Source organism: Anser anser, assembly GCF_964211835.1.
Source record: "Anser anser genome assembly, chromosome: 24".
Classification (NCBI taxonomy): domain Eukaryota; kingdom Metazoa; phylum Chordata; class Aves; order Anseriformes; family Anatidae; genus Anser; species Anser anser.
The window spans coordinates 3381827-3409822 of NC_139745.1; the positions used below are offsets into that span (position 1 = coordinate 3381827).

The following is a 27996-nucleotide window of genomic DNA, read 5'->3' on the forward strand; positions in this document are numbered from 1 at the left end:
CAGCTGCTTTAACAGCTAAGGGCTGCAACGATGCTCCGGGCACTGGTCCACCGCGGCTCCCAGCCATGCCGAGCAGGGCTCAGCACCGATACCAGGTTCACCAGGCTGTGAGCAAGCTCCGAGCTGCTCTGCACCTCCCAGGAGGCTGCAACACCTCCAACCCACCGCCGTGGCAGCGGGGTCACTCCGGAGACTCGCAGCACGCGGCCAGCCTCACGCCTCCTGCTCAAATCCCGCTCGGGTCAAGCGTGGCCAGATGTAATTACCTACACGAGGGGAGCTAGAGGCTGCCTCTGCTCAGGGGACGTGTTTGTGCCGTCAGGCCTAAGTTCCTCCTGTTTTGCTGCTTACCGGGATGCCAAAAGCTGCCTCTTGCTAAGAGGACCAGCAAGAACTTAACCTCATTCCTCGCCAGCAAACAAGGCTTTCTCAGGAGCTGCAGGGAAACGCCGGTTCCTTAGTCACCCATTTACAAACAGGAGCAGAGAACATTTTAATAGGATTCATTAATTTAATTGAACAGCGCAGAGGACGTCAGAAGCTTTATTTGTGTTGGCAAAGGGCTTTAGGATGAGCCAATGGAGGAGCAGGGGCAGGCCCTGCAGCCTGAAGCACTTCTGAGGGGCCAGGCGCCGCCGAGCCCGCGGGCTGGAGCGGGGCTGGGTCGCTTTCCAAGCTCCCTTCCAACCTCTCCGCCTCAAAACCCCCAGCGAGGGACAGCTTCAGAGCCTTCCCTCTCCCGGGACAGCAGGGGGAGGCTTGGGCAACGCAAACCCATTTCACCTGGCCCCTTCTGCGCCCGACCAGCCTCGGCACGGGGGCCCCAGCTGGGGCGTGTGCGTGCACCGCTCCCGGCGCTCCGCAGGCACGGCTGATGGTTCGGGCTTTTCTCCAGGGGTATCGGGAGGGGACAGCAGACAAACCGTGCTAATTGGATAGACGAAGAGTCCTCTGCAGCCCCATAAAGCTGCGAGCAGCTGCTCAAAACCTCTTGTGAGCAACACAAATAGTTTCATCTAAGGAGCAGGCGCGGATTAAACGCCACAAACGCCCTTTTCTTTCCACTAAGGGCAGTTCTCCCCACTGCAGTCCCAAAAAAAAAAAGAAAGAAAATAATCAGACCTGCAGACCAAACCAGGAAGTTTAGCACACTCTGAGCAGCAACAATAGCAGGAGGATTTTCCAGGCCTTCGAGCTTGTTTTGCAAGTGCCAGATTATGTAAAGCGCTGCCTTGCCACTGCCGGGGAAGCGGCGCCGAGGCCAGCTGGCACCGCGCTGCCCTCGCCCCGCAGCGGGGGCTCGCGCAACGCCCGCCCCGGGTGCTCGGGCACCTTCCACCGCAGCTAGCGGCACCTTTCGTTTCACGTGTAATTGTTACGTAGTTAATCACCTTCCCAGGGTCCGGGTTTGCTTTCCTAGCAGCCTGCCCAAGCACGAGGTCCCAAGGAGCTGCCCTGGAAGAAGAATCTCCTCTGTGACTCCGCCGCGCTGCGCCCGGGGCGACGCGTTCCTCCCGACGCGCAGCTAACCCTCGGCTTTTCCGCCAGCGGGGATATGCTGGAGGGGTGAGCGGTTATCGCTGCACACATCCTGCGGGAAACAACCCAAAGGCTCAGCTCACCGCACGTTCAGCGCCCTGCCACGACCAGCGGGAAGAAGCCCGGGGGCACCCCCGAGGCAGAGGGACGGAGCTGGCGTCCCCGCGCCACACATCCCATCAGCTGCGGCTCCGCGTCCCCCCGGCAATGTCATCGTACCCCATGCGTTTGCCTAATTGAGACCTAATGAAGTGCAGAGATCTATTGTGGGCCTGGCGGGGGAGCAGACGTGCCCCGGACCTGGCCGCATCTCCAGGGTGAATCAGCAGGAAAGCCCAGGCCGGGATGCTCCGGGCAGCCGCCACCCGCTCGGCCCTGCAAACTCAAGCCCCCGCTGCTCCATCAGAGCCGGGGAAAGAAAATGTTCTGTTCATCAGCAGCCTCTAGTGGGGAAAAGCAGGCAGACGGGCCGGCCGCTTCGTATGGACCCTGCAAGCCTTGGGGCACAGGGACCCACGGAGCCCACCCTGATGGGACGGGACAGGGTGGCTCAGTCCCGACGCTCAGGGCACAAGGGACCGCGGGGTCTGCGAGCTGAGCCTTGGCTTCGCAGCCAGCACATGAGGCTGCACCACGGGGACATCCCCAGGGCCAGCTGCCCCTGCACGGTTCCCAGCTGAGCGAGCAGGCTGCAGCACCTCCCCGCGAGGCCTGACTCAGCCCTGCACGAGTCACTGGAGGAAGCAAAACGCACAGAAGGGACCGCTGGCGGATCCGGAGCCTTTCTGGGCAGCACGCTGAGCGGGAAGCCTCCAGGTGGTGGTGGGTGAGTCCATCCCCCCTCCTGAATCACGCTGCAGGCAGCTCCCACACCTCCAGCCCACGGCACCCAGCGTGGCCAAGAGCTGCTTTTAACCCCAAACCCGCAGCTTTCAGCCTCTTCCCACAGCCAGCTGGGAACGTGCAGCAAAGTTAAAACCGCCCCGCACCAAAAGCGGGATGCTGCCCTGCGGGGTAAGGACCGTCAGCGGCCCGCTCTCCTCCCGGGGAACGGCCACAGATGAAGCTCAGAAAAAAGCTGTCGGGTATTTGATCTGCGACCTCTGTCTCGGAGAACCACTGACACCGTTTGCCCTCCGAGCGACCAGCACCGACCGGGGACGTGCGGTGCGGCGCGGCGCCGCTGCTCGCAGGCAGTTCCCGCAGCAGCCAGGCTGCGCACCGGGAGGCGGCGGCTGCTCCGATCACGTCGCAGAGCGGCCCCGCCGCGGATGAGAAGGCACTTTCCGTCTCGGCAGGGTTTCAAACCCTCTCGAGAAGGCCTGGAGATGCTCTTAAGGGAAAGGGAAGGCACAGCGCGCAGCCGGGGGAGGCTCGTGCCACAGGCAGAAGAGCTCGAGCCCAGCCACAGGGAAGGAGTTGGATGCGCGGAGGAACTTCTCGCTGCCGCTAACTCCCCGTTTCCATCACGACTCGCAGAAGCAGCACGTGCCCCGCGTCGGGTGAGGAACACAAGGGACCGCGGCGCTGAGCTAAGCTGGGGAAGCACACGTCTGAGCAGGATCCGGCACTCGGAGAGGAGCTGCGCACCCGAGGGGGGCAAAGGGCCCCGCTCCCAACTTACCCAAGCTCTGCCTGGGGGGGCAGGCGCAGCGGAGCTGCGCACCCACGGGCACACGCAGGGTGAAGGCAGGATTACGCAGCGCAGGGAACCTCAGCCCCGCGTCACCTGAAACTCTGGCACGGTCGCAAGTTACTCCCACGACTAACCCGGCTACCCAGCGGAAAGAGGACACGGAGGGGAGCAGCAGCACCGGCCCCGGCTCTCAGCCGCGGCCGTGCCTCCGCTAAAGCCTCAAGATGGGCGCAGCGGAGGGCAGGGAGGGTTTTGGGGAGCACCTTGCAAGACCCCAACTTGCTTCAGCGCAGGAAAGCGGAGGGCTGGCAGGGACTCCTGCCCCTCCGGCCTCCCCATCCCAGCCATCCCCCCCAGCTCTCCTCGCGTTGGTGCAGGGGGACACGAGCGTGCCCCGTGCCAAGTCACGGCCCTGTGGCAAGGCGCCCCTTCGCGCAGCGTGACCTGACGCAGGGCACGGCACCGGTCTCCTGCCACCAGCCCCGTGCCGAGCTGGGCCCAGCACCGCCCAGTCCCCGCGCAGCACCGGGCGCCCCGACACCGGCCCTGCCGGCCTCGGAGCCCTGGGCCCCGGGGGAGAGCCTGGGTGTACGGCAACCCCGCGGCATGGAGGCGGCTGCGGCGCAGCGGCGAGCCAAGGCACACCCCCCCCATTGCAACACAGCCCTAAAGACAGCGACGGGCCCCGGCGAGCCCCCACCGGGGCACCGGGGCCGCACAGGCCGGCGGGACGCGGGGAGAGGACAGGGACCGGTGGCGACGCTCGGTGCCGCCGCACGCTCCCCGGGTTGCGACAGCGCGGCCTGGAAGGAGAAGCGGGGAGGCAAAGCGCCCGGCGCGGGGACAAACCGGGCGGCGGGGCTTTAGGGCAGCCCGGCAGGGACCGGGGCACCGGGGGGAGCACCGGGGGGGCACCGGGCACCCGGCTGCGGGCAGGGGCTGGGAGGGCACGGGGCGGGGGGGGGAGCGCGGGGGAGCCGGACCCGGGCAGGGGAAGGACCCTCGGGGGGGGACTCAGAGTTTGGGGGGGGTCGTGGGGCTGCCCCCCGGTACCCCCGGGGTACCCCCGGGATCCCCCCGTGCTCACCGGGACCCCCCCGCAGCTCCCACCCCGTGCCCGGCCCGGCCCCACCGGGGACCCCCCCCCCCCCTACGGGGGGCACCCCCTGAGCACCCCACGCCCCCCCCCCGGCTCCGGAACCCCCCGGTCCCTCCCGGTGCCCCCCCCCCCGTCCCCGCCGTTACCGGCCCGGGGCCGCTCCGCTCCGCGCTGCCTCCACCTGCGCCGCCGGCCCCGCCCCCGTGACGTCACGGCGCGCCACGCCTTCCCGCGCCGCCAGGCCACGCCCCCTCCTCGCCGCACGCCCCGCCCACGACACCGGGGGGGCGGGGCCGGCGCCGCGGCGCTGCAGTGGGCGGGGCGTGCAGGTGGCGCTGTGACGTCACGGGGCGAGGGGGGGGGGGGGGGGGGATGTCCCCGAGAGGGGCGCGGGGCTCCGAGCGCCGCCGTGACGTCGCCGAACCATATAAGGAGCGGAGCGCTCGGGGATCCCCTCGGGGTCTCCCCCGGGGTCCTCCCGGCCCCTCCCCACGCGGAGGCCCGGCGTTGGCCTCCCTGCTCCGGCCTCTGCCAGGGCACCGGGCTCGGGGAGGTTTGGGGCTCATTTCTAGCGATTTCTGTGTGTTTTCTCGTGGGGCCAAGGCTCGGCCTCAGCCGCTCATTCCTCGGCAGGGCGAGGACCCCCAAAAACCCTGCCTTATCCCCCCAAACCGTGCCTTACCCCCAAACCCTGCCTTATCCCCAGCAGCCACCCAGGGCCCTGCCCTGGTTATCACGGCCACGCAGGCGGTGGGCGATAAGGGCCGATAATGGGCGGTGGGGCCCCAGGACAGCCCCGGAGGTGGCCTCGTGCTGCCACTGTGCCGCAGAGGACGGAGGCCACATTGGGTGCCTCGACCCCAGCAGCCTCCGGAACCTCGCTCCCAGCCCTGCCCACGGGGAGCGCGGCCCCAGGGCTGGGGGTGCTGCCCCCAGGGGGCCCTGGTGTTCCCACTGGCACTTCAGGAGGCGGAGGCACAGGGCCTCCAGTGGGGTAATCAAAAACCTTACAAAAATCCCCCATGGCAGCAACTCCTCCCTGGGATCCCAAAGCATAAAGGCTGGGTGCAGCAGGAGCGAGGGCGCACAGTTGGGGCGCTGGGGGCTCGCCCCCAGGGAGCAGAGGGAGCCTGGGAGGGGGCAGAGCCAGCGGCCTCATGAGCCGCTAAGCCGCCACAAAGTCCCTCGCGTTCTGGCCCCGTTATCGCCGACTTCTGCTCACATCTGCTGCCGGGGTTATTTTTAACCGGGTATTAAGGGCTTCAGGTCGTTAAGCAGCGAAGGGCGGGCTCTGCTCGTCACCCCCAGAGCGGCACCCACGCTTTGGGGACCCCCAGGTGCCCGTGACGCTGCCCCCAGCACCACTGCGTTTTGGGAGGGGGAACAGGACGCCTCCTGGGCCCCCCAGCCCTCTGCTGCCAGCCCTGAGGGCACCGATCCCAGCAGGTCCAGGGGCTGGGGCCATGCCCGGACGGATGCTGCCAGGGATATACAAAATAGATTTATTAGCGGCGAGGGAGATGCAGCCTCAGCTTAGTTTTACGCTCAGAAGCCGTGTAAACAGCAGGAGAAAAGTCAAGACCCGAAGTGGAGGGCAAGGGGAAAATCTCCATCACGAAGAGGCCCCGAGCAAGGTTGTGATAACAGGGTACAAAAACTGTACAGAGAGCTTTACAAAGGAAAGAAACAACCTCAGAAATAATCCTGCGAATTATTTACAGTTATAACTGATTACACGTAACAGGAGGCTGAAGGCTCGCGAGCTTCCGCAGGCTGAGAGCGAGGGGCGGATGCAGGACGCTGGCCTCGTGGCGGCGTTTTGGTGGCCAGGTGTGTGAGCAGCTCGGTTTCTCCTCCGACACCGAGCTCTGCCCCAAAACGGGAGCGGTGATGGGGCAGGGCTCAGTGCCGCAGCGCAGCCCCTGCTCCTGCCCGGCTGGGACAGGAATTCATTGCAGTGATGATAGAAGGGTGAAGGCAGGGAAGGGTTAAGGAGCAAGGCCAGGCCCTCACCTGGATGCTCCTGCTGAAATCAGCAGACTAAATGCATCCGGTGGCCTCGGCAGGTATCACGAAGCTGCCCAGATGCACGGGGCAGCCTCAGCCTGGCCGGGGGCTCACGGGGACGCCGGTGGCCGGCCCCAGGTCGCTACCGGCTGCGAGGCTCAGCACGGGTCCGTGGTGAGCAGGGAACGTGGAGAACCCCAGCACCAAGGACTGGCCCTGGCCCTGCCTAACTCCAGAGCCCCGCTCCCTTTACAAACCCAGGCACTGCTCTCGCCAGCCCCTGAGACTCCCCAGGGAGATGAATGAGCTGAACCGTGCTCCTCCAGCTCCTCACCCACAGGCAGCAGACTCCAGAGCCGAAACGCAGCCGCAGCCCCGCCGGGCATGCGTAAGCCAGCAAAGCCCGGCTCCCCCGGCCACTTCTGAAGTGATTGCAGACTGGGACCACAGAAACGCTCCTCGCTGCGCTAAAATCTGCCAGGAGCAGTCCCCCCCAGGAGACACGCTTCAGACAGGCAGCCTGGCTCACCCCCGCCTCATGCTGGAAGAGCTCCCTGGGTCTGAAACAGGCACCAGGGAGAGGAGGCCGCCAGCCACACCAGGGCTCCTGCGAGGACACTGCACAGCTCACTGCTCCCTTCTGCCTCTCTGCTGTCATCCTCCTGGGCACGTGAGGCTAAAAGGAATTGAATAGGAAAAAAAAAAAAAAAGAGCCTGGAGCTGCCTGTAGGACAAGTCACCCAGTGGAGGATCCGGCCTCTCCGGGAGCAAACTGGTCTGGAACAAAGCTGCTGATGGGAAAGCAGGTGGCAGGGGGAAAGGTGGGCAGAGGGATGGGGGAGAGATTTTGACAACTTGTTGGGTCCAATTAGCCAAAAATAAATGAAAGGCTCAGCAGGGGGCCAGGACCACTTTCCTCACCAAGACGCTTCGCATCCACACCCACCAGAGCCCCGCTCTGCTGGAAAAGAGGCTGCAGAGCCCTGCGCTAGCTCAGGCCTCCCGGACTTCCCCCGTCTCATTCTCTGGGTTTGCCACGGTTTTGGCAGGCCAGCGGCCACGGGGAACTGTACCCAGCGTGCTCTCAGCTGGAGACAGGCTGGAGCCATGCGGCTTTGATCCGCTCTCCCGTCTTGTCTGTGGGAACATGGATCAAGTTTGCAGCTCGAGCCTGTTTCCAGTTCCCTCGCTGACCTTTGGGCAACCACGGGCTGCAGGTCAGCAGCCTGGGACAGGAGGGGCCGTTCCCCCAGGCACCTTGGCTTGTCAGCACAGCCACCGGGACCACTGGTGGCGAACGGCGCTGCCGTGAAGAGCACAGCCCCTCACAGAGGGGGAAGAGGCTGCGATGTCCCGGGACACAGCCACGAAAGCACTGCAGAGCCCTCCTGACACCTTGGCCCGTGGATCTGGCACGCAGGGGGCTACTGCCGCTCCGTCTTGGCGTGGTCTCCGATCATCCTCCGGTGGTACGTGGCCAGGAAGATGTCATTGTCTCGGGGGCAGTCGTAGTGGCAGGAGCACATCTTGATGAACATCATCTTCCTCTGGAAGAAGTCCCCCTCGGGGCAGCGGAACTCCACCTCCACGGTGCTGGTGACGTACGGGGTGCAGCAGCGGCCGTCCGTGCAGCTGCCGCAGAACTTGGGCCGGTAGGAACGGGTGCTGGTGCAGCCCGAAAACTCGAAGTGGAGGCTCTGGCGTGGCTTCGGGGTCCGCACGCACTTCTTCCCCTTCTAGGGAGAGAGAGCAGCAACAAGTGGGCTAACAGGAATGTGACAAAAGGCCCACCTAGCCCTGCGCACCGTCCGTCTCCGGGCAGGAAGGCACAGAGACAGTGGAGCAAACCCCAGAAGAGAGGCTTATGCTTTACAAGCAGCTAACCAGGTGGTCCCTGGCACTCCCGGTGTCGTGTCCCCTCTCCCCGAGCCGGTACCTTGGTCTTCTCCGTGGGGAAGTCGCAGGGCCGGACCATGCAGAGCCGGGTCTCCTTCTCCAGGCGGCACTGGGGGTTGTTGGTGGTGACCCGCGCAGAGATGCCCATGCCGCAGCTCTTGGAGCAGGCGCTCCACTCAGTGGTCTGCACCAAGCAGTTCTCCTGCACGTTGTTCAGCTCCGGCTTGCGTGCTGGATCCTCCCTGAAAACTGAGCCAAGAGGAAGAGACACAAGGCAAGGTTCAGGGCTTGGGACAAAGCGTGGCACACAGCCGGGCAGACGACCGTGGCTGCTCCCAGCTTGGTCCAGCTCTTCAGGGACAGGAGCAAAGGTGAGCAGCTGGCACTGACCCACCCCACGAGGTGCTCGGCTCTTGGCAGAAGGAGCACAGAGGCGAGCACAGGGACAGCTCCTGCCACAGTCTGATGGCAGCCAGTTCTGCTGCAGTATCAGGGGGCGCGTGAGCCTCCCCTCGGTGCCATTAAGGTCTCAGCAGCTCTGGAGTTCAACGCGTTGTGCCCACAACGCAGCCACGCACCCAGAAGGCTGCACCTCTGTCCCTCAGCCTGGAACAGATGAAGCTAACTGGGAACGCAGCTGGGGCGGGCAGCGTCCAGGGAGGTTGGTTCAATCCTGCCATCTCACAGCTCCTCTGAGGCCCGACTTTTCCCTCTGCCGCTCTAGGTGCTGCAAGACGCTCAGGCCAGGGTGCTACAGGAGCCACGCGTCCCCAGCAGATGCCTGGCAGCTCTGGAGGACGATGAGTAGGAGACTGCTCGCTTTGTGCCAGGGGATGAGCTGTCACCAGCTCAAGTGGCGCAAGACGTGACTGAAGGCAGCTCGGCTCTGCCTCTATCCCCCAGCAAACCGCTCCTGCCCCTGTCACAGCAGCCCCCCCATCTCTCACCTGCCATGGCTGTTTCGAAGCGGTTTTCCTTGCTGCCCTCCTCGCAGATCCACTCCTCGCAGCATTTGTTGCGAAACTTCACCCGCCGCGGGTTGGGGCACTCGGGGGACGGCAGCCGCAGGTCGTCGGAGCACAGGGGGATGCAGCCGATGGCCCCGTCCATGCAGATGCACTGCAGCTTGCAGGTGGGCTGGAAGCTCTCCCCGTTGTGGTAGATCTTGCCCAGCAGGTCACACGTTGCACCCTCGTGAGCTGGAGGAAGAGGAGAAGCTGAGCTGATGGTAGGGGCTGGCAGCACGGCCTCTGCCTCGGGGGCTAAGGGGCTGCTGGCGAGGGGCAAGCCCCACGTGCGGACCCTCCCCGACTCTGCGATCCCAGGGCTGGCTGCAGCACAAGTTGGCACGTTGAGCATTTGGCCCCCTGACCCCAGGATGTTACTGACGTTGATTTGTGGAAGTGGCTCCAGCCGCGCCAGACCTCCCAGAGCGCTCCACCAGACCCTGTGCCCCACTTGGATGAGCCACCAAGCGACGCGTTCTCTTTACAGCCCTCCGCGTCGAGTCAGAGGTCTCCCCGGGGGGCTCAGAGTGCCCAGCCCGTGGCATTGTGCAAGACGCATTCCTCGAGGCACAGGAGCCAGCAGCTCTGCTTCTAGTTGTCCTAAGAGGCCAAAAGGCAACGGGCTTCTCCTAAGAGCAGTTCTCCCACAGATCTAAAGGTGACCTACAAAACGCCACGCTGAGTTTATGACCTTTTGGGCTCCTCTGATGGTCTTCCTTCCTGCCAGAATTTTTCTCTCTCAGTTCACTCTGATCTCTAGACCTCTCCCCGCCAGCCCTCCTCTGAGTTTTTCACTCCTTCCCGATAAAACTTAAATGAGCAAAAAAGGGAATCACGACGATATCGTACACACGGGAGCGATCCTCAGTCTGCGGGTGTGAACAACGCTCACGAGTTCTTACATTTGTATTAGCCCAAAGTTTTTCTGTAGAAGTTTTCCAGCAGAAAATTCTGATTTGATTAAAAGCTTTGCAAGCACAGACCAATTTTGTGAATGTTTTCAATGAGAAACAACTGAAGCATTTCAACTTGATACCAAAGATTTCCTTTATGCTCTTACAATAGCTCGTGTCTAAACCAAAATACTCATCGGACAGTATCCATCGTGGGAAACGTTTTCCTTGAGTAATTATTTTAGATACTATAAATATCAAGATGAAACATTTTGGTATAACCAAATTAGAAAGTTCTGGCACAGCCAAACAAGTATTCTAAAAAATTCGCGAAAAGTTTTTTTTGTTTTTTTTTTTTGTCTTCAGTCTGAAGCGAAATGTTGAAATCTCAGAAGTTGTTCACAGGACAGAAATCCTGCTTTTGGACAGTCAGCTGCCGCTTTCTGCGATTCTGACCCCTAAAAAAAAAAATCCATGCAAACATTTATTGGGAAGTAACCAACATGAAGGATTCTTGGCGGCTTGAAGAGGCTTACCAGGAAACCTGATCTATTTTCCCCTTAGTCCTGCTTGCCCGTGGAACAGAACATTGTCTCCGACCAAGTGTTTGGCCCAAACAACGAGCCTCTTTCCATCCCTCCTCGTCCTCGAGGGGACACAAATCCTCCTGGTTTGCTACCGCGTTTCTCACCAGCGCTGGATCTCAACTCGCAGCTCTTTTCAGTGCCATTGGTATAAAAATACTCCTGTGCTCTTACTGAGAAGTTTCAACCCCCTCACTTTTTCCATCAGAGTGGAAGCCGTCCACTTTCCCTCCGCGGGGCCGTTCAGACTTATTTTTAAACCCTCTCTCACTTGTTTAGCCTGAGCCCTCTCCCTCCCCGAGGAGCCGCTGACGCCGCTCCCTCCCCACCCAACGCGTGGCAGCCTGCTCGGGGATTTTATGATATTTTCAAAACCCAATCGTTTCGTCATGCCTCTTCCTACCCTACGGCGACCTCACCTTCCCGTTGACCCGACGCAATACGGCACCAAAAGGGATGGCAGCAGTGGGCAGAGGGGGCTCTTTGCTATTTACCAGCTCCATTTGGCACCCCTGGCACCCAACCCACGAGCTTTCCCCATGCTATTTTAACACCTCTCTGCTCCTCCTGCTCTCCCCGTATCTTCCGATTTGGATTCCTCTAAGCCCTCTCTTCTCTACTCACACAACCCGATCCTACCATTCATTGCATTCATCACTTCAGCTTCACCTGCCTTCGCTGCCTCCAAAATTCCCCATCTTCCAAGAGAGCAGCGTGGACATTACAAAAATATCACCCAAGGACATGTCCCAAATCCTCGGTCCAATTCAGGGAGATCTCCTGCTCTGTATTCACCTGGGATTTTCGCCGTGAAGATCTTTATTTCTCATTTAGAGGCAGGAAAGACCGTTGTGACCTTCAAGTCTGATTTTCTACAGAGCAGAGAGCTGCGACTCTCACTCTGAGATCTGTGCATCGAGCCCGTACCTCACAGGGAATAGGAAGAATTTTTTTCTTCTTTTTTTTTCTTTTCTTTTTTTTTTTCTTTTTTTTTTTAAGAAAAACATCCAGTCTTCATGCAAAGTCTTTGAGATGGGGCCTTCTCCACACCCGAGTAAATCATCCCAGTGATTCAGCTACCTTTCCTACTGCAAAGGCACACTTCATTTCCAGCCTTAATTAGGCAGTTTACACCCACTGGGTATTATCAGACCTACGTTGGCCTTATTGAGCTTCAGTCATCAGCTCTTAGGTGCACCAATGCCTACAGAAAGCACAAGGAAGCTCACGTGGCTTCTAAAGATCACAATAACCGGGGAAAGAAATGAAATATAACTTACCAAAACATCCCAAAAAGAACGAGAAAACACCTTCTACAAGTTATAGTCATTAATTAGGGTAAAAAGAAACAATTGTATGTGATCCTGGCATTGCGAGACAGTGTGGTTCCCCCAGAACTCCCAACTGCCCTGCCTCAGGTCGGAGTCTGAGCACTTCCACAGAAGCCACGTGCAGTGGCTGAACACTTCCCAAAGTGTCCACACCGACCTTCCTGCCCTCGGGTCTTCCTAACTATTTTGAAAAGCTTGAATTAAAAAAGTCAGCACCTGGCAGAGACGGGCAGGTAAGTCTTGGTTTTAACAAAGAACAGGAGACTGACAGAATACACTTTTTCCTTCTATACCAAAATACATTTCTGCATGCTTTAAGAATAGCTACTGAACGACCAGAGCAACGATTCTTTCTATGCTGGGAAGAGGCACCAGGATTAACCTGGGGAGAACAGGTCTGTGTTTGTGTTTACCTGGCTCGGTGACTCTCAGGTTCCACGTGCACACTGTTTTACAAACGACCTGCTCACCTATTTCCACCCAGGTGCTAAAGCCAGAAATGCGTTACGCCTCTTGCACGTAAGCAGTCGAGTGCAAAATGCCGATCTCCAGCGCAAGGCAGTGAGATTTTGGGTGAGGTTTTACACGCAGCAGCACTTTCCAATAAAAGCCCAGCCGGCTGATATTTACCCGCAGGCACTACAGGGTTAGAGGCTTTCCCGTAACGTCCCAGGGACAGAGGGGAGCCCCAAGCCCCCAGCCGTGCCTTTGGAAACGGCCTTCGCTGCAGAAGGAAGAAGTTTGTGTGCGTATCGGTGGACTCGCAGGACTGGCACAGGTCTCACAGCGTGACGCTGGCTGAATCCCCAAGCGCTGCGGGAAATTCTGAGCGCCGGGGGCTTTCTGGGGGGGCTGCAGGGGCCACGGGAAAACTGCGCAACAACAGAACAAACATCTCTCACCTAAGCAGATCCCGCTGCCTCTGTGGATTTTGGAGAAGTCGCAGTAGAGTCCCTTGTGGTGGTCACAGGGCTTCTGAAGGGAACAGAGCTCGCCAAGCTGCCTGGCACACACCTTGCAGCAACCGCAGGCATCCAACACGTGGCTGGTGCCAGCAGGGCACTGCAGAGGCTGCGAGGGACACTGGCATGGGTACGTGCAGGCCTGCGGTTCTACCTGGAGGGCAGACAAGCCACGGAGAGAGTGAGTGTCCCACAAGCCAGCCAGGCAGAGAAATGCAAAACACGAAGCTGCTCCGAGCACGGCCACCCCCTCGCCTCCGCAGCCCCCGGCAGCAGGGAGGGCAGATCGGCTTCGCCGGGGTGCCCCGGGGTGCAGCCAGCACATGCAGCTCCCAGGGGTGCACGAGGCCAGTCTTTTCCTCATCCCTAACTCACCTGGAGCTCAAGGAAAAGGAGCCTCTGGGGAGCAGGGCCAGAACAAACGGGGCAAGCGGTAGCTTGGAGTCCCAGGCGCAGCTCAGCCCCCCGCTGCCTTGGAAGCAATAAAAGAGCAAGCACGAGCAGCGAGCAATTCTTACACAGCCCTGCTCAGGAGAAGACATCAAAGCGCTCTGCAGTAGCATCATTAGATCCAGCCCAACGATGAGAAAAGCCAGGCATGGAGAGAAAAGCCTTGCCCAAAGTCTACCAGCCGGGCTGAAAACTGAACGAAACACCCCAGAGTCCCATTTTGCCCCCTGGATCCTGCGCTGTCTTCGGTCTTCCCAGAAGAGTGCTCTCCCCTCCCCTTTGCAGGGAGCATACTCAAGCAACCCTCCTTGGGACCCTGGGCCCTGGCGGCTGCCCCGCTTGGAGCATTTCCCGAGGGCTGCCCACCTGCTGGAGCCCGCCCGTGGCTTTTGGGCCACTCCAGACGCTGAGCAGAGACGCGGCTGTGGCTGGAGGAGGGCTGCCTTCTGCAGAAATCCCAGGGGCTCTCCAGTGCCTCCCTCTGCGGCCTCCTTGTCCTGAATCAGCTCGCAGTGCATGCACCAGGCTCAGCTCTGCGTGTCCCCAGATTTGGGCAAGATCTAAAACCACAGCTGTGAAAGGTGCAAAGCATACGGCCTCTGGGATCCTCTTACACCTCCTCGGAAAAATCCGGGCGCTGACCCTGCTCCTCCGTTCAGCTTCTGCCCGCTACAGCTCCCCAGGTAGTTTCAGAGGGACGTGAGGGCACCAACCCGCAGCGCTGCCCTGGGGAGCTGCCGCAGGGCTGGTACAACCCTTGCGTGCAGATGATGGCAGCTGACACCTGCGAGGCATTTTGGGGTCCTGCATCGCTGCAAGCTCGTGCACGACGCGTGCATCTGCGCTCAGAGCTGCAAACAGGGTGGGTGGAGAGGAGGGAGCCCAACGGGACCGAGACATCCAGCCAGGAAGGGGCTGCAGCCACTGGGGGAGGACGGACACCTGGATCAGAGAGAGCCAGGAGGCAAAAACCATCTTGGTACAGCTCTGCTTGCACTTGTTTTGTCCTATCCAGCCTTTGCCTTTGAAACAGCTTCCTTGGATATTGTGTTTGTCACCAATAACAGTAGTAAAGCTTTTCCAGCTGTTTGACTGCTGCCCAAAGCAGCTGTTCTGACTTTAGATCACACGGGGCAGGAGATGCCAACTGCTTTACACTTCTGCAACAATCGCCGCAGTGTGGCATAGGAAAGGGATCAGCCTAAATCCCCGCTCACAAGACCTCCCAGAGCCTTACCCTGCTCGGAGGGAACCAGCACAATTCTCCTTGAAAACTCCCGGTGCAAAGTATTTTGGAACTAAGCCTCTGCTGCCTGCAGCCCAGCTGTTCTCAGGCTGCAGTCCTCGGACCACTCGCTGCGAGCTGGCATGTCATCTGGAGCCCTCCCCAGCTGCCGAAGTGCATTAAAAGACGCTAAAAATACAGAACTGCTTTCCTACTGTTCTTCATGTATGCGGCAGCCGGAGCTGCCAAGAGGACGTGTTATTTAACCATGAATGAGTGGGTGGGGGGCACATGAGATCATAAGAGAGGCAAAGCATTCCTAACACGGGGCCTATATTAAGATGCAATTCATGCACTGAAAAAAAACAACGACAACAAGCATTTTCCAGCGCGATGTCAGCCACAGGCCATATAAAGAAACACTCTCAAAATATCTCTCCTACTGAAAGCCAAAGCAAAACAACCTCTTTCAGGACAACAAAGAATCCAATGGGATCAAACCCAACCGAATTCTCTTTCTTGCCTTCATTAATCATCGTTGGTGCTGTTTATTTCCTCTGAGAAGTCACCCAAGGAAACCAGCCCACCTGGCTTTACCTTCTGTTTACAATCAGCTCCGCTTCCTCCTTGCGTTACGGCTGCTCTCAGCACAATGACATCTGGGTTCAGACCCCCAGTGGATCAGAGACCTGCTGGCTGACTGCACCCCTATTTCTTCTGTGCCTCATTTCCCCAACCCGGGCAAAAAAGCGCAGCTTAACAGGCCCATTTCAGCCACATTTGCAGGGTTTTTTTTCATTATTTAGAGATTTTCCTACCAGTCAGCTCAGCTGGGCCTGTTTTCCTCACCCCGTCCACCTGGCCTCAGGGTGTGTTGGGACTCCTGTTTGCTTGTTTTATTGCTGAGCAAAGTCAGCTCGTGCTATTTATAACTCCTGCTCCTCTCGCGGGCCCAGGAGAGCAGAGAATGAGCTGAAATCTTTTTTGGCTCGTGCGCTCCCGACCGCGAGCACTGGATAACTGGCTGGCGAGGGGAACTCCTCGAGCTGGGAACAGCTGGTAGAAAGTCAACGTCGAACCAACTTCCTAGAGTTCTCCATTACTTAATTTGCTTTCACAGCAATTTCAAGGAGCCTAAATGATGGATTATATTGCATTTCCACAGAGCACTCTCCAGCCTGTGTTATTTTCAAGGGCTGCTTCTAGGAGTTGTTTCAGTACCGCGTGGAAACCACCCAAACGCTCCCAAAGAACTGCAAGCGCTCACATTCAGGCTCTGCTACCAACCCAAACACAAAGACCAACATCTCATGGAATCATGGAACCATCCAGGTTGGAAAAGATCTCCAGGATCACCAAGTCCAACTGTTAACCTAGCACCTGGGTGCGGAGGGATTCCACCTAAAGACCTGACATTTCATTCCCCTCTGCAGACAGGTCTGTCCCTAAAACTACACTCTTTTACCACCACTAACTTCAGACTCACAACAGCCTCGATCTTGTTTCTGTTAACATATTTCAGGGGACTTGAAGAGCAGTGGAACCAGGATGACAGACCAAGGCTATGGAGTTAGGGCTAAAGCCCAGAATATTGACTCGCTGCTCCTGGCTTTGCTGGCAGCTCTCGTGTTGATCTCAAACACCACGTGTGAACCCGCCACTCACGGGACCCTGAGCGATGGTCAAGCCCCAGTGGGAATAAACTCATCCTGGCCAGAGAAATCCCGTGTCTGTGCTCCACGTGTTCCCCACCACTCCTCCCGGGTCCTGTCCGCTCAGCTGAGTCCGAACGAGCTTCCTGCCTGCCCTGCGGGCTGAACCCAGCTACCTGGGGGGAAAAGAGGTGAGAACGTGCCTCCTGCTTCACATTCACCTAAAACCTCTCCCCTACACCCTGGTGAAGGTGTGAGTTGGGGGACACGAGCCCACACCGCTGCAGCAGTAAAGTGGCACCGCCAGGGATGGCTTCTCATTCCTCATCTATGTCCATATGAGCCCAGGGAACCAGCTCAGAGGGCCAAACCAAAGAGCACTTATAAAATGCATTTGGGCTCACGACTGCCTTCAAAGGGCTGGGAAGCAGCGTTCTGAAGCTGAGCTAGCTGCTTGAAAAGCGCCTTGGGAGCCAGGGGTTAATGCTGCGAGGTAGAAGTAATGCAATAAACACATAATTGGTTCTCTTTCACACTCCAAGCCTGGTATAGAACAAGCAGTCAAAACACAGCTATTCACATGCCGCAAACACCCAATTATCAGGGATAACACCTGCCTTCCCTGCACCACAGGGCTCGAGGCACCTTCCCAGGTTGTGGCAGCGCCCCGTGCACAGCCCCTTCCCAGGGGCGAGAACCACAACCCCAATGTCACGGGCAGAGAGCAGAGGCACGGAGACTTGCCCAGGCTGAGCCAAACCTAACTGCCTGCACCCTGGTTCTGCTCTCACCTCCGAGCACCCCGAGAGGCAGATCCAGGAGGAAGAGCTCTCATTTCCTCGTTCTGTCCGCTGAACATCACTCTCAGAGCTTGGAATAGAAGAAAGCCGAAAACCCCATTTCCAAGGTTTAGGGCAAGTGACAGCATCCCTGATCAGCGATGAAGTGACACAGCCACGCGATTCACTGCTGGTGTTTATATGGCTGGCACGATGCTGCCAGCCCAAGAAACAAGACGACGACCCCAAACAGCAGAAATTACCCTCGGATCTCAGCTGTGCCAGGTGCCCAGGACACCTTTCCCGGAAGGCCAGGGGCTGGCACGTTGCTGAGCGCTGCCAGGAGCAATCAGAGCTTATCAGCCAGACGTTATTGCAGCTATCAGCGCAACCAGCCTGGCAAAGCAGCGGCTCTGCCTGTGAACCTGACTTCTTCCCGAATCCGAAAGGCCCTTACTGCAATTTAGATCTCATGCTAACGAGGACATTAATGACTGCGGCAATGTTCCTGCTATTATTGGTGCTGTAGTAGCACACACAAGTCGTAAGCAGAATCAGCTGCTCTGTGCAAGCACTTTTACACAAAAAACCAGATACAAGCCCTGCCCTGGAGAGGCTGCAGTCTAATTTCCTCCTCGGATCACTGTTTTCAGGGACAAATGGGTAGATTCAGTGGCAGCTGGGGGAGGATGATGATGGTAAGAAACTGGGATGAGGCTACTCCTTGCAGTGCTGTAAACCCAGCAATCTCCCCTCTCTCTGTCCAGTCCTTCCCTCTCGTAAACCAGGGCTGGCTTCTAGCTCCCAGGAGCGAAGTGAAGCAAAACCCATCCACGTTTGCCAGGAGCTCAGAGATCCCGAGATGCCGGGCGTCACGCACGGCGCAGCCCCGAGCGCGATGAGTTACGCCGCGCGTTTGCGCTGCCCTGCTACCAGCCACGCTCCGGGAAACCTCCGGAGGCAGGTGGCAGCTGCGGAGGGGTACTCAGCCTGAAGCGCTCACATGCATCAAAGCAAGAAGCTGCAATGCCCAGGGAGCAAACGGAGCGGCTGCAGGGCAATACGTACCCAGCCAGGTGCGAGGAGGAGGAGGAGGAGGAGGAGGAGGAACAGGGTCCAGGTCACCATCCCCACGCTGCCGGACATCCCGAGTCAAGGGGAAGGAGGGGATTCGGGCTGCTGGCTGACTCGCTCACTCTCACTCCCTTCTCCTTCGGAGTTTCTCGTCTCTCTCTGGAGAAAGTTGCACATCAGCTTCTCTTTAAATAGCCTCCTGGAGGGGGCGTGCCCCGCACTTGAATGACAATCTGGAAAGCAACCCGAAATGGGTGCAACAAAAAATGTCCAAATTCCAGGGAACACGAGCAGATTCCTGTGGCCCTGGCAGTTACGGGGCTGCCGGCGGAGCCTGCAGATCAGTTTCTTTCCACATGGGTAAATCACATCCCAGTAAGAGCAGGATTATTATTTTTTAATTTATCCCTCTAACTCCAAAAGTATGAAGCCTGGGACAGCTTTCTTGAGCTCCCCCCCCTACTTACATCCATTCTTTTTTGGCTGCAAGAGCTGGGAACTTGAATAAGGACAGCTTTATGGCTCGCATTTCTTTTTTCCACTTTGAACAGGAGGGCGAGATGGAAAGTTCAGCACTGTTAGCAGCAAGTAGGTACCACATCTGACTGCGCATCACCAGCGCTTGCCGCCACCAGCTCCAAGAAATGAAAGCTTCATGACTATGAAGACAGATGTCTGGACTCCCGCAACGAGGAGCAGTTTGTTTTACGAGGCAATGAAAAGCGACGGGGTGAAGGTTGTTGATAAAGGACAGCAGCTCCCTGTAGCACTTTATTTGTGCCTCAGGATTGATGCAGGATAGCACACGGTCTTATCTCAGGGCATGATTTTTTCTGTTCGCTGCTGAAATACAGAACCTGGCTTCTGCACCACCTGCACAAAAAGACCTTTAGAATATGAAAGAGCTGCTTTGTGTACTAAATAGTTGGTTTGTTTATTCTCAAATAGCAAGCACAACGCTGCCATGAAAAGACGAGGAGAATGAGTGCAGCAGAGGGCACTCTTAGTCCTCGCTGGCCTGGGATGGGACAGAGCAGGTTGGGTACCGGACAGTGATCCTCTGCGCTGCGCACGGAGTAGCCTTAAAAGATGGAATTGTGCCTTTGGCTCGGGGACCTTCCCAGGGTAGAAGTGATGCCAGCACTGCGTATTACCTTACTTTGGGCCAACATAAAGCAGAGGGCAGAAGCATACACAGAACGTGCTGTGCCATAGGGTCCCTACCACATCCAAGCAGAGTGTGCTGGGAAGTAGGACAGCAGACAAAGACAACTACAGGGAGTGTGTAGCAGGTCATATACATTCAGCCTCCTTCTTTCCCCCCCTCCAAGTATAGGGCATGTTAGCTGGCAGTCGAGCCCTGCATTTTATTCCAGTCCCTTTAGGTCTCTGTGCAAATCATCTCAGCTTCCCCACTCCCTATGCTGCTGCTTGTCCACTGCTGAAATCAGACAACTCTGACTCTTAATTAATTAACACTTGGAAAGCTCCTGGGGATTTGGGGCTGGAAAGCATTAGCACGGTGCAAAACACCTCAGATGCACCTCCTTTTCCTCTTCTGTAAGATGAGGGATTTCACAATCACCTCCCTAACAGCTACCTCTCATGTCACAACTAAAGATTCTGTCTGCACGCAGGAGATTTAATGTCCTGGGGGTGCAGGAATGTCCAGTGCCCTAGAGCAGCTCGGAGCTGAAGGCTGTCTAGCTGGATATACATTCCTTCCCTTTTTGGAAGGCTTGGCACCTTAAGCTATGTTGCCGCCTAAAATTAGCTGCTCACATTTTGCAAGATGTTCTCCCACAGCTCATAAATAAGACAGGGATAAAGTGCTACACACCTCTGTTTTCATCTCACACGGCAAGAACATAAACCACAGCCGAATTCCAAACCGTACGGGGCACTTGAAAGTGTCATATTTGAGTATTTTTGAAAGGACAGTGCTTAACGCATAGATCGATTCATGTATTGCTCCTTGCCCAAGAGCAACAGTTTCACCTTGAGCTGGGATTTTCCAAATTCTGCTTTTGATGTAAACCTGCTGCATGACCTCGAAGGAACTGTTCAAGCAAAACCATAATACTCACTCACCTGTCAGGAGCTTTGCGGAGAATGCTCAGCACTGGACCAGCAATACAACGGCAGATTAAGTTTTCAACCTACAACAAAAATAAAGAATAATTAAATTATAAAACGCCCTTACCAGGCCACTCATCATCATCCACCTGACTGCCTTCACTTTCCCAGGACAGTAACATAAGCGAAGAGTCCTGAGCTGCAATCCTGCTCCGCCACCAAGCCACCTTACCTCTGCCGTTGCCAGCCTGCTGTGCCCGTCCCTGCCCAGAGACGAGCGGCTGGACGCCCGCGGTCCTTTAGAGAGTTACAGAACCAACACCTTGCCCCGGGCTCTTCACTGCGAAGCGCCAGGCGCTGTGCCAGGACCCTCCAAATGAGGATTTCTGGGGATGGAAAAGCCCATGATGCCTCTCAGAGCCCAGACCAAGTCTAACACAAAGGCACCTTTTTACTACAAGCTGAAAAAAAGGTCAGGGAGCAGCAGGGCACGGACAATGTTAGCTGGAGATCCCTGGGAGCATCCTGTGCCCGTGGCCCAATCCTTTCTTAGGGCACTGGGACAACCCAAGCTCACCCTGGTGCTAGCAGCTGAGCTGCTCACCCCAGCGAGGATGTCACCTGCCAGGAGCCAAGAGAAGAACACGAGGGCTGAGTGACTCCAAATGATCAAAGGGAGAAAAAACCCAAGCTAACACCAATTTCCAGCTCTTCTTTTTGCATGAGCTGTTTCAGGTGAAGGGATGAAGATGTCAACCCTGCTTAAAATCTCCCCCGAGCAAAGAATACTGGGTGTTTAATTCACCTTGTTACGTTCTGGGCTCACTCACCCTGCCCAGCCAGTGGCTCTCCTGAATTCACGGTAATTAAAGAAGACGACATTTAGATAATTGCTAAACATCACATAAGCTTAAAGAATAAAAATAAGGCAAACGCACAGGGTTTTTTTGGTTCTGATCTCTCTCAGTGGCACTCTCCCTGCGGAAACCAAAATAAAAAAAACAGAGCAAGCAGCATGGTAAAGGGCATGGTGCCAGTCCGCCAGGACTGTCCCCTGCCTCCCAGCCCTTCAGTCACCCATGGGACACGCTGGTGGCTCTCAGGACTGCTCCTTCCAGGACGGTTCCTATTCACCTGGCTGGCCGGTCTGAGCAAAAGCCACCGATGGAGTGGATCAGAAGTAATCACTCTGACCCCCTGGCTGAGGTGGTCTCTTCCAGAACTTCCTTGCAGTTCAAGTTCAATGCTAATTCAGCCCCAGCCTAGACAGACATTTGGGATCAGATTCGTGCCACCTAATCCTTCAGCACTTAATTAAGGCATCTACAAGAGAAGTCTAATCTCTCTAGGCTCTCGTTATAATCAGTGGAGGAAGACCAGAGCTCCTGAGCTGCCTTCTGATGGCCCCATCCAGCTCCTTTGCTCCATATGCATCAACTGTACCATGATGTTAGTGTGAATTGTCACGAGAAAGCAGCACACAAAGGCAGCATCACAGCTCAGGAAAGGCTAAATGCTGCAGCACATCCGACTCCAGCCTGAGTGGGAAAGGTTACCCTGCCCTGAGGATGGCAAGGGCAGGAAAAGCCTTCCCTCCCCGCTTCAGCACAGCCTTGGGATGAGATCCCAACCGCACAGACAACACCCTGTGGCTTCTGCAGACCTCGGATTCCCCTCTCAGCCTCCCTCGTCAGATCCTACGGCCTGAGGGCATGCTGTTGTGCCCATCTTCTATGGGAGCCAGGCACAGCACAAATTTCGTCCCTGGCTGCAGAGTTCACTGATGAAGTCTCTGGTTATTTTAGTGCTGGGAGGAACACTCCTTTGTATTTGAGGATTTACTGTGAAATCAAAGACTATCGAGGGTCACAAAATTTGGGATGGGTGGAGTGCTTCTCGATGCCCTTATAAAGGAAGAAAATATATAAAAACCCTCTTGGCAAGTTCGGAAAGAGACAGTGCTTAGGTACAGAGCTTGCCAGACAAAAAGTACCCCCAGAGCCTGATCACAGCAGGAGGCAAAGAGCCACTTCTGCAGCTTACCACGGAGCACAAAACCGAGGGCACCCAGGGGGACTACCAGCAACGACACTGAACCCCATCGATCGATGCATAACACCGTTACCCAGACCATACTGCTCACCTGCTTCAGAACAGGTGAAGAGTAAGAAAGTCACCACCTCTAAGGACGTAACTGCAACGAGAAGGCATCCCAGAGCAGCGTACCACAGGCATTGGGCTCTTAGAAAGAAAAGAAAAGCAGGCTTTGGGTTTGAATCGGAGCACTTGACATTCCTCTCCCTCCCTTTTGCCCTGTTTCTGTTCTTGTGAGAAATCTGGCCTTTCGCCCCGACCCAGGACACAGCCAGCTGGGAGGCTCTCAGGCCAGCAAGGACCACCACAGCTAGCTGACCCGACTTCTTGCATAACGCAGGCAGGAGGATTTCACCCAAATAATGCAAATAATGATCAAGATCCTGCAACGAGGGCTCCTCTGCCTAGCTTGTGTGCTCTGCCTCCCGGCCGGCTGCAACCTGCTGTAAACATGGCAAAAAAAAAACACCTTTCCAAACATTACCATATTTTATTTTCCTTGAAGGATCCTGGCTACAGAAGGGGTGAAGCTTTTGATAGCTACAGCTGTGAGCAGAGACCATTTCCCTTCATCCAGGAGGGCAGAAGTTTGTGCACAGCCAGGCCCTGAACTAGAGGCCCTGGTAGGACAGGCAGCCCTGCTGCAGCCTCGCTGCCTAACCTGGGCTGCTCTGGCCCCGGCCGTGGCTGCAGCCCCACACCCGGAGGGAGTCTGGGCACCAGGACACGCTCAGCACCACGGTGTGCTCATGCAGGCAGTGCCCCAGGGCCCAAAAACCTGGTCAATGGTCTGCCAAGAAAACCAGACCTCAGGGGCAATGCAAAGCCAAGGGCAATCTCTCTGTGCCCCCGTTTTGGCAGGGTGCAATAACAACGTCCCCATCACCCGCAGGCGAGCACAGGTCTCCACTGGGTAGCGTGATAACCAGCGATCTTCTGAGACGCCTGCTGCCTGGGAAACTGGGGTACGGTTGTGAATCACGGCCATGGCCAGGAGCGTTTGTGCCCAGGCTTTTGGCTTGCACAGATCCGCAGGAGGAAAAGGCCCCAGGAGGAAGGAGTCAGCTGCACCCACCTGTGAAATAGATGCTTCCTGGGGTTTTTCCACTTCTTAACTTACTGCATGCTTAATTATCCTGAAGGAAAAATGCAGGGAGGGAGGGTATAGTTAAGGCAGACTTGGGTAGGCTCATTTAAGGAGGCCTTTTGATCTAGAGGACTTCTCTGGTGCACACCTCTGACGTACCTGAGAAGCACTCCGTCCTTTATAGGATCTGGTCCTCACTGGACTTCCACGGATGGGGCACAAAAGGACTTGCTCACGATAACAGGACTTATGAAAGAGAGGGTGCTAAAGAGAGGTCTCTCTATTTTTTGGCTACTGCATTAATCACCGGGCCTGCAACCCCCTGACTGTGCAGTGAGCATAGACGCTAAGAGCTCTGGCACCACCTAAGCTCCAGGGATCTCCGCCCTGAAAACCCAGGACTCGGCCCCTCAGAGCAGCTCTCCTGAATTGAACCGGTGTCCCCAAATCCGCAGCCGCACACCTCACCCAGCCCGACAGGCAGCCACAGGCCCCTGAGCTCCGCCGGGCTGGCAGGGCCTGGAGGGGTGAGCGGCCTGCGGGACCTGTGCCTCCCTCGGCAGGGGTTGGGATTCCAGCCCACACCTTTCCTTTGGAAAAGCTCCAGCCCGTTACAGGGAATCAGTGATCAGTTTAGGTTGGAGGGGATCCTTGGGTTATTTGGTTTCTCTCACAGCCGATCCCAACGCAGAAGAGGGGCAGGCTTCAGAGGCGTGGGGTCAGTGGGGTCCACAAGTTCAGGCCAGGCAGGGCTCCCCCCAGCCTGTTCCTGCATGGCACAAATGAATCCCAGCACCAAGTCTGATCAGCTTTCTAGCCCTTGGGGCTGTAATTGTGAGCCAGCGTTAACACAAGTCTCGCACCTTGAGAGAGGCAGAGACTTCTCTCAGCTGAAGGGAGTGTTAGCCTTGGAATGCAGACACCTTTCAATTAGCTCTAAGCCAACTATTTCACTGCTAATTACAGAACTTGATCTTCCTCCAAAGATCTGCGGAGCCTGCTGTAAGTTATACGCTGACACAAAAACAATGATGCAAAGTAAGTTGTGAATTGCGGTGTCAGACTTTCACTTACATGTTCTTAATTCTTTACTTTCCTTACAGTCACACATCTGTGAGGCTGGTCTTTCACAATTGAGTTTTGTTGTGTTTTTTTTTTTTCATTTGTTTTCTCACTAGTAGATTTTTTAGAAATTTCATATCACAAATGTTTAAAAAAGACACGAGTCCAAAGCTCCACGAATAGACTTGTTATAAAAAATGGCATAATTTCACAAAAAATTGTTAAGGAAAGAGGCTGTATTTGCAGCCATCGCTGCCTTCAGACAGCCTGAACTTCCACAAGCTGAGGAAGATGACGTTTTTCAGCAGGCTGCAACCTGCACGAGGCATCCAGTGGAACTTTGATGGGAGCAGAGTCAGTGCTGTGCAGTTGGTCACCCTCTGCTCTGCCTGTATGTTGCACGATGCCTGCTACTCCTCAGTACAACCTGCTGCTTCTCCCCTCCCCTAGCCCCGTCCCAAACAATTGCCCCCTAGCTCCTTCCCCAGAAACTCGTGTAATGTTAGAATCCCTCCTGGTGTATTTAGAGGTGACAGTTTTATTAGCTAGCAGTGAAACGCTATTAGTTCTGTCTACAAATGCTGCTTTTTTCATACGCTTTTATGTATAGGCACAACGGCATTACTGTTACAAACCTGCTTAAAGCACTTTAAGTTCAGAGCCTTTTTATGCAGCACGGCTTTTGCCACAGCCTTTAAAACACTCTGTTGCTGGTAAAACAGCCACTCTGATAGACTGCTCAGAGGTTTTAACATTTTACACAAGAGATGCAGCAACAGCCACTTTCAAAACAGTTTTACAAAGCCTCAGTCTGATGTTGTTGTTGCTGTTTTTTTTAAGGAAGTCATCGAAACCAATAATTTTCATCTCTATAGTTTAAATTGTTTCACCCCCAGAAGCACGATGTCATTCTGGCATCAGAGGTGCACAGAGATGGGTCTGAAAGAAGGCTGTAGGTGAATAACATTCACTTGTTTTTCCAATCTGACCCCTGCGATACAGTCATGAGTCAGGTAAAAGAAAAGCTGTAGCTAGTTCAATTTCTTTGCCAGGCAAATAGCCCCAAATCATCTTTACTCTAATGCCTCTTTATGCAGTCATTTCACAATGTTCTCCCTGGTGCATTAGACTGGAAATTAATGACCTGCCTGGCAGAGACAGGCCAATCTGTTAGGTCAAGAGGCTTTGTTAAAAAACAGTTATTGGGGATTCTAAAATTATTAAAATTTTGAGCCCAAACCTCAAAAAAGGGGGGATAGGAAAAATGAAAACTATGGAGCCTGGCTATGTTTCAGGGAGGTAAGGAAAAAAGACTTTTCCTGCCAGGGCAGCTCTTGGCCACTTGGCACTCAACACCTTCAAAAACCACAGAAATGTTCTCAACTCTGGCATTAACCGTCAGAGCTCTATTTGTCCCTGATGTTCCACGTGGGGAAATAAATAACCGACTGCACAGACTCACCAATGCCATTGCCTTTCTGCTAAAACACTGAAACATGCTGTCCCTCTGCAAGCCCCCTTGACCGGTGAAGTTCCTCCTCTGCTGTGCTCATCTTCCTCCAGAGGAAACAGCAAGGGCCAGGACGCAGCTCGAACGCTAGCAAGCCTCGCAACCCGTTCGTTCTGCCCCGAACAAGGAGGGCTGGCAGGGCCATGTGGATCCCTTTCCTAGAACAAAGGAAACAAAATTATTTCCAGCTTTTCAAATTCTTCTCGGAATAATATGTCAGCTTAGTCTGTATTGCTATCCTGTGACCAGAGTTTGGAGAAACAAAAGGAGTAAGACAAATTCCCATGCTTGCATAAGGGCTATTCGCTTTTCCAGAATGCACACGGGGAAGAGCTTGCGAGACTATTTTAAGCCCTAGGTATGTTTCATAGGGATACCACTCAAAGAGGCAAGGGAAGAGCCCAGGCAGTGCTGAGTCAAGAGGGAATCCCAAAGAACCAGCCTCATGACAAGACTGTAAGACCCTTTTTCATCTTTCACATGAGCTAAAAGAGTTGAAAGGAAGAATGTTGTGGCAGGAAAATCACCCGCAACAAAGGGACCTCAGGAACAGAAGCATGAGGTTAATTTGGTGCTGCACTGATGTAACTGAAGCCAGAAGTTTACCCCTGGCATTCCTGTGACAACCGCAGTGATTATGTTAGTCCCTGGTTTCACCCGAGAATGATTTCAGCTGGCAGTGGGGCTCAAGTGACGTGTTCCCTGCAGGATAAACTTCTGAAATTCTGTACCCAGCACTCGATCCCTGGGCATTTTGAGCGTAACTTTACGGACAGTCATCCCGCAGCTCAAGCAAAGAGTTCTGAAATACAGAAGCACATTTATAGCAGCACTGTTGTGATCAGCAAGGCTTTTACACTCCAGACACAACCGCTCAGTGTAGCTCCTGGTTGTGTGCATTCTCGGCAGCAGCAGCCGGTCTGCAACCTGCGACCTGAGGATCCGTGGTAGGAGTGCAGCCACGCAACCCGCGGGCAGACAGCCTAACCCTTACCTGCCAGGGGTCCCGCAGCCGTGGAGCTATGTCAGCACCAGGTTTCAGGGAACTGGTGTTAGACCCGGATCCGTGAGCCCAAGACCAAACCCGTTCTCCCTTCGCCATCTTGAGGCCCGAAATGGTGCTTGCTGCACGGCCCCCCACCAGGCTTGGCTGGCTGCTGGTGCAGCTCGTGCCAACATCTGCTCGGCTCTTTCCCACACTCACAATCTTATTTTTGCTCTTCCACAGGCTACGGCGAGATTAGCCTTGAGGGGAGACGTGTCAGTGCCTGCAAGCCTGGTCTCATCTGCTGCCATCGCTCGGTGCAGCCTCTCCTCCAAAGCCAGCACTGGGAGGTCATCGCTTGCCTTGGGTTCGAGTGCCAGAAATACCCAACCCAGCAGTGATTTCTGGCTCAAAAGCCGCCACTTCCATAGGAGCCTCTGGGAAGGGGAAGGGATAGGCTTTGCTTAATTGTTTTGTTTTTGAAGTAGCAGTCTCTCATCCTATTTTTGTCCCAGGGTTATTTTAATTGGACAGTTCGGAAGCTCTTTGCAGCTTGTTCAAAAGGAGTGGGGGGAGAGAGCAGACCCTTCAGTGTTACCCCACACAATGACTTATCAGACAAAAGGGAGAGCCCTTGATCTGTGCCAATGACTCCAAAGTGACATGAGGCTCAGCAGGGATGGGAAGGAGATGGTCTGAAAGGGTCTTCTGTCTCCTTGAGCTGCCTCCTGAAGCCATTGTGCCCTGTGAATACCCTTGCGGCAGGTGACTGGCATGGCAGGGAAGCAGCAGTGTGGGACACGCTAAGTGTGCTTGGCACGGGCAGGCTGCTTTGTAGCTGGGAGGCAGAACACAGCAGCACAGGAAAAGGCACCTTAAAATAATCTTGTCACTGGAGTCTCTCAGATGAGGCCACTAAATGAGGTCAGGGTATGGCAACTCCCATCTTCTTGCTAGGTTGATAGTTTTATTCGGTGGTGGTTGAGCTCTTTTATGAATGTGGGTGTTCCTGTTCGCACATCCCAGCAACATCTCCCATCAGTTCCCG

The 27996-nt window shown here is 55.9% G+C and overlaps 2 protein-coding genes across 14 annotated transcripts in view; both read right to left on the bottom strand.

Moving 5' to 3' along the window:
• The window catches only part of EPB41 (erythrocyte membrane protein band 4.1), an 88232-nt gene extending 83619 nt beyond the window's left edge, over positions 1-4613 (bottom strand). For 8 of the 13 annotated variants that reach the window (XM_083810306.1, XM_083810307.1, XM_083810304.1 and 5 more), the window contains exon 1: positions 4421-4536. The gene's annotated coding sequence lies outside the window, so the exon portion shown is untranslated. Of the gene's footprint in view, positions 1-4420 lie in introns of all 13 variants that reach the window. The other 5 variants (XM_083810300.1, XM_083810285.1, XM_083810283.1 and 2 more) reach the window with 2 other exon arrangements.
• Positions 4614-5762: 1149 nt separating this feature from the next.
• LOC310886135 (CCN family member 2-like) overlaps positions 5763-27996 on the bottom strand; it is a 43109-nt gene continuing 20875 nt past the window's right edge. Inside the window, 8 exon segments of the mRNA XM_083810316.1 lie at positions 5763-8017; positions 8218-8426; positions 9125-9376; positions 12895-13108; positions 18129-18214; positions 18217-18293; positions 20226-20293; positions 25916-26121. Of these exon segments, the coding sequence (XP_083666442.1) occupies positions 7706-8017; positions 8218-8426; positions 9125-9376; positions 12895-13108; positions 18129-18214; positions 18217-18293; positions 20226-20293; positions 25916-25951 (1254 nt within the window). The 5' untranslated portion in view covers positions 25952-26121 and the 3' untranslated portion in view covers positions 5763-7705.